Source organism: Chlorocebus sabaeus, chromosome 3 (genome assembly GCF_047675955.1).
Source record: "Chlorocebus sabaeus isolate Y175 chromosome 3, mChlSab1.0.hap1, whole genome shotgun sequence".
Taxonomy (NCBI): Eukaryota; Metazoa; Chordata; class Mammalia; order Primates; family Cercopithecidae; genus Chlorocebus; species Chlorocebus sabaeus.
In genome coordinates this window covers 19,268,013-19,280,025 of record NC_132906.1, presented here as the reverse complement: position 1 = coordinate 19,280,025, position 12,013 = coordinate 19,268,013, and the positions used below count along the sequence as shown (strand labels likewise).

Below are 12,013 nucleotides of genomic sequence, written 5' to 3'. Positions count from 1 at the left end.
TATTGTGAACAGTGCTGCAATGAACATACATTGCTCGAACCTGAGAGGCGGAGATCGCGCCACTGCACTCCAGCCTGGGTGACAGAGCACGACTCTATCTCAAAAATAAATGAATAAATAAATAAATAAAAATAAAATGGCAAAATATCTGTTCACCTTACCAAAGAACATATAAGGATGGCATATGAAAACATCATATGAGCCAGGCATGGTGGCTCTCGCCTGTAATCCCAGCACTTTGGGAGGCCAAGGCAGGCGGATCACGAGGTCAGGAGATCGAGACCATCCTGGCTAACACAGTGAAACCCTGTCTCTACTAAAAAATACAAAAACTAGCTGGGCGTGGTGGGGGGGCGCCTGCAGTCCTGAGGCAGGAGAACGGCGTGAACCTGGGAGGCGGAGCTTGCAGTGAGCCGAGATCACGCCCCTGCACTCCAGCCTGGGCAACAGAGTGAGACTCCGGCTCAAAAAAAAAGGAAACATCATATGTTGTTAGGGAATTGTAAATTATTTTTTTCAAATAGCTAAATGTTTAGCTATTTGATTTATGTCTCCTTTTTAATTTATGTCTCCTTTTTAAAACTCATTTATTTGTGTCTCTAATTTGTGTTTTCTTCCTATTTTTTTATTTCTAGCTTTTAGGTTCAGGGGTACATGCGCAAGTTTGTTACATGGGTAAATGGAGTATCATGGGGGTTTGGTGTACAGATAATTTTGTCACCCAAGTAATCAGCATAATACCTGAAAGGTGGTTTCCCAATCTTCATTCTCCTCCCACCCTCCACCCTCAAATAGGCCCCAGTGTCTATTGTTCCCTTCTTTGTGTCATATGTACTCAGTATTTAGCTTCCACTTATAAGTGAGGGCATGCAGTATTTGGTTTTCTGTTTCTTCATTAATTCACTTAGGACAATGGCCCCCAGCTCCATCCATGTTGCAGCAAAGGCCATGACCTCATTATTTTTATAGCTGCATAGTATCCCATGGTGTGTATGTACCCCGTTTTCTTTATCCAGTCCACCATTCATGGGCACCTAGGTTGATTCCATGTCTTTGCTATTGTGAATAGTGCTGCAATGAACATATGCATGTGTCTTTAGGAGAGAATAATGTATATTCTTTTGGGCATATTCCCAGTAATCGGATTGCTAAGTTGAATGGTAGTTCTGTTTTAAGTTCTTTGAGAAATCTCCAGACTGCTTTCCACAGTGGCTAAACTAATTTACATTCCCACCAACAGTGTATAAGCGTTCCCTTTCCTCTGCAACCTTACGAGCATCTGTTGTTTGCTACATTTTAATAGCCATTCAGACTGGTGTGAGATGGTATCTCGTTGGGTTTTGATTTGCATTGCCTGGATGATCCGTGATAATGAGCATTTTTCATATGTTTGCTGGCCATGTATATGTCTTCTTTTGAGAAGTGTCTGTTCATGTCCTTTGCCCATTTTTTAATAGGGTTGATTGTTTTTTGCTTCTTCAATTGTTTGAGTTCCTTATAGATTCTGGATATTAGACCTTTGTTGGATGCATGGTTTGCAGATATTTTCTGTCATTCTGTAGGTTTTCTGTTAATTGAATTTTTTTTTGCTGTGCAGAAGCTCTTTAATTAGGTCCCACTTCTCAATTTTTGTTTGTGTTACAGTTGCTTTTTTTTTTTTTTTTTTGGAGACAGAGTTTTCGCTCTTGTTGCCCAGGCTGGAGTGCATTGGTGCGATTCAGCTCACTGCAACCTCTGCTTCCTGGGTTCAAGTGATTCTCCTGCCTCAGCCTTCCAATTAGCTGGGGTTAGAGGCGTCTGCCACCATGCCCAGCTAATTCTTTTTGTATTTTTAGTATAGTCAGAGTTTCACCATGTTGGCCAGGCTGGTCTTGAACTCCTGACCTCAGGTGATCTGCCCGCCTCAGCTTCCCAAAGTGCTGTGATTACAGTAGTGAGTCACTGCGCCGGGTCTACAGTTGCTTTTTGACTTAGTCATGAAGTCCTTGCTTGGGCTGTTGTCTAGAATGGTATTTCCTAGGTCTTCTTGTAGGGTTTTTATACTTTTAGATTTCACATTTAAGCCTTTAATCCATCTTGAGTTGATTTTTGTATATGGTCAAAGGTGAGGGGTCCAGTTTCAGTCTTCTGCATATGGCTAGTCTAAGGCTAATTTTTGATATGCTTTCCTTGAGTAATTCTCAATTTAGAGGCTTCAGTGGGCAAAGAAGGTCAGGATGAAAGTTAATCACACTTTGGTTTCTATTCTTTAGTTGGTTTAAACTTTTTCGCTTTTTACGTGTCCTCTAGGGTATCTGAAATATGTGCTGTAATATGATCCAACAAGAACAGTGAGAAAAGTTCTAATTACCATAAAACCCTAAAGAAGGGCTCTGTTATTTGGGCAAGTATAGTGTGGAGAAAATTAGGGGAAGTGTAAAGATTATTAGGTATGTGCTAACTGAAAGGTAGCAGGATCTGTTTGTTGTTTTAGATGAGATTATGGCCTGTGAACAGGAGCCTTAAAGTACTGACAGGAAAATAAATAATAGTTGTGGTAATATATAGAGGTGGAAACAACAATTCAAAGTGAAAATGACTGAGTTTGGTTCAGTGCTCTACTGTGGCCTTCTCAAAAATAATTGGTCATTGCTATTAACTGGAATTCACTCTTTATTTGTTGTATCATATTTTAAAAGTGTATTCAATATTTAAAGCAGAATTAGACATAATTAACCTGTCACCTTGACTGTGCATCATATAGGATTTCCTTATGTTTAATGTTTCACTGTCTCTTATGTTTTCTTTACTGTATTGTGCTACTTTGGTTTATTTAAAATATTTTAAATTACGTAAATAATAATGAAAGTTTACTTGCAAAAAAGTCAAATCATGTGAAAGAATATGTACTTTACTCCTCGGTTCTCTTCTTCTTTTCCTGAAATAACCATTGTCAATAGTTTGACATATGTCCTCTCAATCAACATTAAATGGCAGTTACCCATTTATCTACTGGTTTTTTTGACTTGTATGGGAAGACACCATACATATAATGTCCTGCAGTGTGTGTGTGTGTGTGTGTGTGTGTATTTGTTTTTATTAGCAGTATGTCTTGAAAGCATTTCCTTGTCAGTACGTAGAGATAGACCTTATTCATTTTATAGTTCTATATGTCCGATTGTTATGAATGCAGACTGTAATTTCTTTTGCCATTTTCCTTTTGAATGGTGGAGCTATAGTAGATCCTTTTACACATGTTCTTGTGTACATGTTTGAGTACTTTCAATTCAGAATAGGTATATTTTAAATGGCAATAAATACTCACAAAGTCTCTTCTGAAATGATAGCCAGTCAACCAACTATGTAAAAATCCTATTTCTCCACAGCCTAATACTGGATATTGTTAATCTTTCAAATGTTCTGGATAAAAAATGACATCACTGGTGTTTTTATTTGCATTTCCCTGATTGATAACCAGATTACACATCTTTTCATATGTTTATTGGCTATTTGTACTTCCTCTGTGACTTATGTTTTTATATCCTTTGACTGTTTCTGTTGGGCTCTTTGTTAATAGCGTTTGTAGGAACTCAATATATTACGGACTTTAATTCTTAAACTCTTACATGTGTTGGAAATATGTTTCCCAGTTTGTCTCTTTGCTTTCTTTTAAAATACTTTGACTTTAAAAATCATAGTAAGCATTTAGTTTAATATAAAAGGTAATAATATAAAGCACAAGTCTTATAAAGCAGTTCTTTTTATCATCTATTAGGCCTCTTCTCAGAGCCATCAGTTTTTAATCTTTTAGCTGTGTTTTATTTTTTGTATTTCTAAGTTATATGCTTACTTCTATCTACTTTAGATGTCATCTCGTGTATGTATCTTCTCCTCATGTTTCTAGTGTAGATATATTACAATTTTTTGTAAGACCTGAATTCATTGTTTACACTAATATGACTATGGACAGTTGTGTGGGGTGTTGTTTTGTTATCTGGGGTTTTTTGAGACAAGGTCTCACTCTGTCACCCAGGCTGGAGTGCAGTGATAGGATCATGGCTCACTGCAGCCTCGCATTCCTGGGCTCAAGTGATCCTCCCATCTCAGCCTTTCTAGTAAGGAGGACCACAGGCACACCACTATGCCTGGATAATTTTTTTTTTTCTAAAGATGAGGTCTCACTATGTTGCCCAGGCTGGCCTCAAACTCCTGGGCTGAAGTGATCCTCCTGCCTTGGCCTCCCAAAGTGCTGGGATTACAGGTGTGAGCCACTGTTCCCAGCCTGGAAAATTGTTTAATGGTAAGACAAAAAATGTACTATGTTTTTTTTTCCTGTTCCCACCCAAAGTTAACAATTGTTTTATTTTTCTTCGTATTTGCTTTGTTTTTTCTTGAGTCTCTAGGTAGGTTTTTCTACATTTCATACAGCCTCTCAAATTCACATGCACAAAAATATTGGATTTCCTGTTAGTTTTGGTTTTTGTCCATGGGTACCTGGAGCTCTTTGTCTGTAGCTGTCATCTATACCTAGGTCTTCTGACACAGCTGTCTTCCTATCATTTTGCCCTCCTCCTGGGACTCCTGTCTCTTCTATGTTGGATACCCTTTCTTTTTGGACCACATGTTTTCTTCTCTATCTCATTTTGTTGAAGCGCATGCTTTGAGACACTTGATCTATAAAATGCCTTTCCTCTATCTTGGTACTTTTTTAATTGTTTACTTGAGGATGAAATTAAAGATTGGAAATAGTTTTATTTCACAATAAACCTTTGCTCCATTGTCTTTCTTGCTCTGTCAACCAGGCTGGAGTGCAGTGGTGCGATCTTAGCTCACTACAACCTCCACCTCTCAGGTTCAAGCGATTCTCCTGCTTCAGCCTCCCGAGTAGCTGGGATTACAGACATGAGCCACTACTCCTGGCCGTTTTTTTGTTTTGTTTTGTTTTTGTTTGTTTTTTTTTTTGAGACAGAGTTTCACTCTGGTTGTCCAGGCTAGAGCGCAGTGGCGCGTTCTTGGCTCACTGAAGCCTTGACCTCCCAGGCTCAGGTTATTTCCCACCTCGGCCTCTCGTACAGGCGCTCACCACCACGCCTGGCTAGTTTTTTATATTTTTATTAGGGACGGGGTTTCACTATGTTGCCCAGGCTGGTCTTGAACTGCTGGACTTAATAAGCAGTCCACTCGCCTCATCCTCCCAGAGTGCTGGGATTACAGCCGTGATCCACGTGCCCGACCACTCCACCATCTTATTTTGTTGAGAATGCTTTTGCCATTTTTTCCATTCTTCTCCTAGATTCATTGTATGTGATCTCTTTTATTTATTTTTTGGGTAACTTTTAGCATCTTCTCTTCATAATAGTCATAAGTTTCAGGAGGGTTATCCTTGGAAAGGGATTATATTTGTTTACAATCATTGTTCTAGACATTATTAGATAATTTTAATCCAGTAACTTCATTTTTCAATTCTGGGTAAATTTTCTTGTATTATTTGATAATTTCAGCCTCCCAATCTTTTTCTTTTTCTCCTTTTGTTCTATGCTTTGGGGACATTCCTTAACTGTTATCTTACAATCTTTCCATTGGATTTTTGTTTCTGATGCCATATTTTTAACTTCCAAATGCTTCATTGGGCTGGGTGTGGTGGCTCACGCCTGTAATCCCAGCACTTTGGGAGGCCGAAGCAGGCGGATCACCTGAGGTCAGGAGTTCGAGACCAGCCTGGCCAACATGGTGAAAACCCATCTCTACTAAAAATACAAAAATTAGCTGGGCATGGTGGTGAGTACCTGTAATCCCAACTACTCAGGAGGCTGAGGCAGGAGAATCGCTTGAACCCAGGAGGCAGAGGTTGCAGTAAGCTGAGATTGTGCCATTGCACTCCAGCCTGGGTAACAGGAGTGAAACTCCCTCTCAAAAAAAAAAACAAAAAAAAACTAAATGCATTGTCGTTGTTCTTCTTTTTAGTATTAGATTTTTTCCCCAAAAGTGTTGAGATTACAGGCGTGAGCCACTGTGCCTGACCCAGTTTCATTCTCTTGAAGGCTCTGGGCTGTAAATGTCACACATCACTTCTGTTTAGGTTCTGCTGGTAATAATTTAAACATATACCAATGCCTAACCCAGAAGGGGCTGGGAAATGTAATGTTGCCGAACAGCCATGTACAGGTTTTTTTCTTTCTTTTAAGAGGTGTAGTGTCACTCTGTCACTCATTCTGGAGTGCAGCGGTGTGATCACAGCTTACTGCAGCCTCAAACTCCTAGATTCAAGTGATTGATCGTCCTGTCCCCAGTGTTCCAGGTGCTAGGACTACAGGTGCGCACCACCACGCCTGGCTAATTTTTAAATGTTCCATAGAGACAGGGTCTCACTTTGTTGCTCAGGCTGGTCTTAAACTCCTGACTTCAAGCTGTCCTCCTGCCTCGGCCTCCCAAAGTGCTGAGATTACAGACATGAGTCACCACCCCCTGCCCATGCACATGTTTAGTTCTTTTACCAAGATAAAAAGCCAGAATGGATTTGAGAGATAGGTATCCGTTCCTGCCAAGGTGTCTGTCACTTATGTTAGACACTTTCTTAAAATATCTACTGTTCTTTGAAGGTTTTTTTATACTTGAAGCCATGAAAAGCTGTTTGTTAGATGTGTGTGAATGGATGGGACTAGTTAACTGGTGGCTTCATTTGAGAGGAATTGGGAGGGAACCTCTTCATTTAAGGACTTTCGTAACTCCATATTTATAATTCTTCTCACTGAGTTTCTCCAATGAGAAATCTTCCAACCACTTGACTTGAGGCTATAGATGTTGGCTGTGAGATAATTTAGAATGTTTAGAATGTCTTTAGCGAATAGAGATTGAATTTGTACATAGCTCTGTAGCCTTTTTCTATTTATCTAGAACTTATTTTTGTATATAATGTACGCTCTTTATTGCTCTTTTTTTCCTTTGGGTGGGGGAAAAGGATTGGGGATGAGGGGAGTGTCTCACCATTCAGCATATAGACTTTCACTTAATTCTGCTCTTATCAATCCAACAACTTATTTTCTCTTTCCATTTTAATTTCTCCAAAAAGTAAACTGCTCATCTTCTTCAGGAGTGGAGGAGGATACGCAGCTAGAGGTGCATGTGGGAGATGGGACACTGGAAATCTGTTCCCTAAACCCATTTTCAATTAATCCTCCTGGTTTTTGTTCCTTATCCCTACTCATAACTTCAGTAGTACCGATTCCTCTATTCTTGAAGTCTTTTTTAAGTGTTTTTGCTTCTTGTCTTCGTCTTTTACAGATAGTTTTGGTATCTTCTCCTCTGCTAAGTCAGTTACTACTCATGTGTGCACTTTGCGTCTTCTACAGTTTTACTGCCATCTCTTGTCTGTTATTGTTTCTTTTTCTTTTCATCTTTGTGCTTTTGTACTTTTTACTCTTTTTATGGCCATTTGGTAGGTGTCACAAGGGAGCAGAGATTTAAGCATGGGTTCAGTTTGCCACAGTTTAAGTCCTTGCTGCTTATCTTTTGTGTGTGTGTGTGTGTGTGTGTTTTGTTTTTTTGTTTTTGAGACAGCGTCTCACACTCTGTCACCCAGGGTGGAGTGCAGTCGCGCAATCACAGCTCACTGCAGCCTTGACCTCTGGGCTTAGGTGATCCTCCCACCTCAGTCCCTTAAGTATGATAGCTGGGGCGGGGCACAGTGGCTCACATCTGTAATCCCAGCACTTTGGGAGGCCGAGGAGGGGCGGGTCACGAGGTCAGGAGTTTGAGACCAGCCTGGCCAACATGGTAAAACCCTGTCTCTACTAAAAATACGAAAAGTAACCAGACCTGGTGGCAGGAGCCTGTAATCCCAGCTACTCTGGAGGCTGAGGCAGGAGAATCGCTTGAAATCAGAAGGCGGAGGTTGCAGTGAGCAGAGATCGTGCCACTGTACTCCAGTCTGGGTGAAGAGGTGAAACTCTGTCTCAGAAAAAAAAAAAAAAGGTATGACAGCTGGGGTGACAGGCACATGCCACCATGCCTGGTTAATTTTTCTGTATTTTTGGCAGAGGTGGAGTTTCGTCAGGTTGCCCAGGCTAGTCTCGAGCTCCTGGGCTCAAGCAGTCTACCTGCCTTGGTCTCCCAAAGTGCTGGAGTTACAGGCATGAGCCACTGTGGCTGACCTTGCTGCTTATCTTTTAGTAAGATAATTTAGAATGTTTAGAATGTCTTTAGTGAATAGAGGTTTAGTTTGTATATAGCTCTGGAGCCTTTTTCTATCTATCTAGATCTTATTTTTATATATAGTATACCCTCTTTATTGCTCTTTTTTTTCCTTTGCATTATATGTGCTAGTACCACTTGACTGTCATTCATTCATTGATTCATTCAGGAAGGATCTATTCATTCTGCCCTCCTGGAGCATTCTAAGTTAAAAAGACTGTTGATCTACGTTATCTTCTATTCATATAGCCAATCATGCTTTTGAAAAAAATTAATGTTACCAAGATAATATTAATCATCCTTTTTACTTTCAATCTACCTATGTGGTGTTTAAGGTGAATTTCTTATGAACAACATATAGTTGGTTTATGTTTTTATATCCACTGTGCCAATCTCTGTCTTAATTCATATACTTAGATTATTTACATTTAAAGTATTATTTTCTGTTCATTTTTTCTATTTCTTGTTCCTCTGTCTTTTCTTTTTTCTTTTTCTTTTTCTTTCTTTGTTTTTTTTTTTTTAGACAGAGTCTCACTTTCTTGTCCAGGCTGGAGTGCAGTGGCACAATCTCAGCTCACTGCAAGCTCCGCCTCCCGGGTTCAAGCAGTTCTCCTGCCTCAGCCTCCCAAGTAGCTGGGACTACAGGAGCATGCCTTCATGCCCAGCTAATTGTATTTTTAGTAGAGATGGGGTTTCACCACATTGGCCAGGCTGGTCTCGAACTCCTGACGTTGTGACCCGCCGCCCCCCCCAGCCCCCCCCCTCCCCACCACCACCCAGCCTCCCAAAGTGTTGGGATTACAGGCGTGAGCAATCACTCCCGACCTGCTCTGTCTTTTCTTGGCTCTTTTTTTTTTTGAGACAGGGTCTTACTTTGTTGCCCAGGCTAGAGTGCAGTGGTGTGATCACAGCTCACTACAGCCTCGACCTCCCAGGCTCAGGTGATCCTCCCCTCTCAGCCTTACAAGTAGCTGGGACTACAGGCACGTGCCATCACACCTGGCTACTTTTTTGTACTTTTTGTAGAGACGGGGTTTTACCATGTTTCCCAGTCTGGTCTTGAACTCCTGGGCTCAAGCAATCCCCCTGCCTCAGCCTCCCAAAGTACTGGGATTATAGGTGTGAGCCACGGTGCCTGGTCTCTTAGCTTCTTATGAGCTGCCTGAACATTTTTCACAATTCCATCTTGTTTTATTTATATATTTTAAAATGTTTTTAAAGTGTTCTTGATGGTTGCCATTGTTTATGAAAATATTCATTAGTGACCGGGTGCAGTGGCTCACACCTGTGATCCTCGCACTTTGGGAGGCCAAGGCAGGTAGATGACCTGAGGTCAGGAGTTCAAGCCAGCCTGACCAACATGGTGAAAACCTGTCTCTACTAAAAATACAAAAATCAGCTGGACTTGGTGACGGGCACCTGTAATCACAGCTACTGGGGAGGCCAAGGCAGGAGGATCACTTGAACCTGGGAGGTGGAGGTTGCAGGCAGCCAAGATTGTGCCACTGTACTCCAGCCTGGGCGACAAGAGCAAAGCTCCATCTCAAAAGAAAAAAATAATCATTAGAAATAATTACTATCCTATTTATTTTTATTTATTTATTTATGTTTTTGAGACAGAGTGTTACTCTGTTGTTCAGGCTGGAATGTAGTGGCTCAATCTTGGCTCCCTACAACCTTTGCCTCTCAGGTTCAAACAATTCTCCATACCTCAGCCTCCCAAGTAGTTGGGATTACAGGCACATGCCATCACGCCTGGCTAATTTTTTTGGTGTTTTTAGTGGAGACAGGGTTTCACCATGTTGGCCAGCCTTGTCTTGAACTCCTGACCTCAAGTGAGCCGCCTGCCTTGGCCTCCTGAAGTGCTGGGATTATAGGCGTGAGCCGCCACGCCTGGTGTCGCCACCACATTTTTAACATTTACGGCATGCTAGGCATTGTAAATGAACTTTGTATATAGTTTGTGTCTCTTTGATCTTTACAAAAATGCCAGCAAGGTGCTGTTTTAGTTCTCAGTATTGTGCCTGAGGAATCTCCTGCTCAGAGAAGTTAATTAATTGGTCCAAAGTCATTGTTGTTAAATTGGTGGGCAAAGCTAGGTCTAACTCCAGGCCAGGCACTGTGGCTCACGCCTGTAATCCCAGCATTTTGAGAGGCCGAGGCGGGCAGATAACTTGAGGTCAGGAGTTTGAGACCAGCCTGGCCAACATGGTGAAACACTATCTCTACTAAAAATTAAAAAATTAGCTGGGCATGGTGGTACATGCTTGTAGTCCCCGCTACTCGGGAGGTAGAGGCAGGAGAATCATATGAAACCCAGAAGGCAGAGGTTGCAGTGAGCTGAGATCACGCCACTCCACTTCATCTGGGGCAACAGAGCAAGACTCCGACTCAAACTACAACCTAGGTTCTAACTCCAAAGTTCATGCCTTAAACCGTAATATTATATTACCTCAATATTATTTATATAATGTAGGTTTTATATTTAAAATTGTAATGTATTTTGTCTCATTTCCTAGGTTTTGATGATGATGGTTCAGAATTTCATGAACATATATTTCTGGAGAAACACCTGGAAAGCTTTCCAAAACAAGGACCAATTCGCCACTTCATGGAGCTGGTGACTTGCGGCCTTTCCAAAAACCCGTATCTTAGTGTTAAACAGAAGGTTGAGCACATAGAGTGGTTTAGAAATTACTTTAATGAAAAAAAGGACATTCTGCAAGAAAGTAACATACAGTTCAATTAAGACCATGGAAATTTTTATTTCAAACAATTAGAGATGGATATTACAACTAAATAAAATAATTTTACTAGAGTTTGTATATGTTATGTTGATTATTACATTTGATTTGGCTGGTATAAATGTTACATTGTTTTAAAAAATATGTTGGTAACCGAAAAATATTCTTGCATGGAGAAAAATCATCAGTATTCATAGGTTCAAAAGAATATCTGAGAATTAGCAATGCATTTAAGACAACTCCTCCTGACCTTTTTCTTTTCACTCAGTGACCGTACTTCTTTGAAATACAGTAGAATTACTGGATGATATCACAGTACTATGTTATAACAGTTGAGATGATTTATAGACAGATATGTATGTACATATTTTTATTTGTTTACATTTGTACATACTTACATTTTACACTAAATTAACTACCCTCAGCTAAGTCTGGATCACTATAGAGAAATTAATCTGTAGAAATAAAGGGTTTATTCTAATCCATTCTAGTACTTTAGGTCTTCATGCCAAAGTTAGAATTATTTCTTTTCCAGTATGCTGCTGAGCAGTGTGACTCAACTTTCATACAATTCAAAGGATTGAGGGCCGGGCACAGTGGCTCATGTGTATAATCCCAGCACTTTGAGAGGCTGAGGCAGGAAGATCACTTAAACCCACGAGTTTGAGACCAGCCTGGGCAACACAGGGAGAGGAGACCCTGTCTCTACAAAAAATTTAAAAATTAGCCAGGCGTGGTAGCATGCACCTGTAGTCACAGCTGTTGAGGGGCCTGAAGTGGGTGGATCCCCTGAGCCTAGGGGGTTAAAGCTTCAGTGAGCCCTGATTGCACTACTGCAGTCTAGCCTGAGTGATAGAGCAAGAGTCTGTCTCAAGAAAATGTTTTTTAGATTAAAAAAAAAAAAAAATTTTTTTTTTTTGAGGCAGAGTCATACTCTGTTACCCAGGCTGGAGTGCAGCAGCGTGATCTCGGCTCACTGCAACCTTCACCTCCAGGGTTCAAGCAATTCTCCTGCCTCAGCCTCCCAAGTAGCTGGTATTACAGGTGCCCACCACCACGCCTAGCTAATTTTTTTGTATTTTCAGTAGAGACGGGGTTTC

General features: G+C 40.7%; 1 protein-coding gene across 1 annotated transcript in view; it reads left to right on the top strand.

The window, feature by feature from the left end:
- Positions 1-10,987, top strand: part of MRPS31 (mitochondrial ribosomal protein S31) — a 37,786-nt gene extending 26,799 nt beyond the window's left edge. Inside the window, exon 7 of the mRNA XM_037986770.2 lies at positions 10,689-10,987. Within this exon, the coding sequence (XP_037842698.1) occupies positions 10,689-10,918 (230 nt within the window). The 3' untranslated portion in view covers positions 10,919-10,987. The remainder of the gene's footprint in view (positions 1-10,688) is intronic.
- The last annotated feature ends 1,026 nt before the right edge of the window (positions 10,988-12,013 follow it).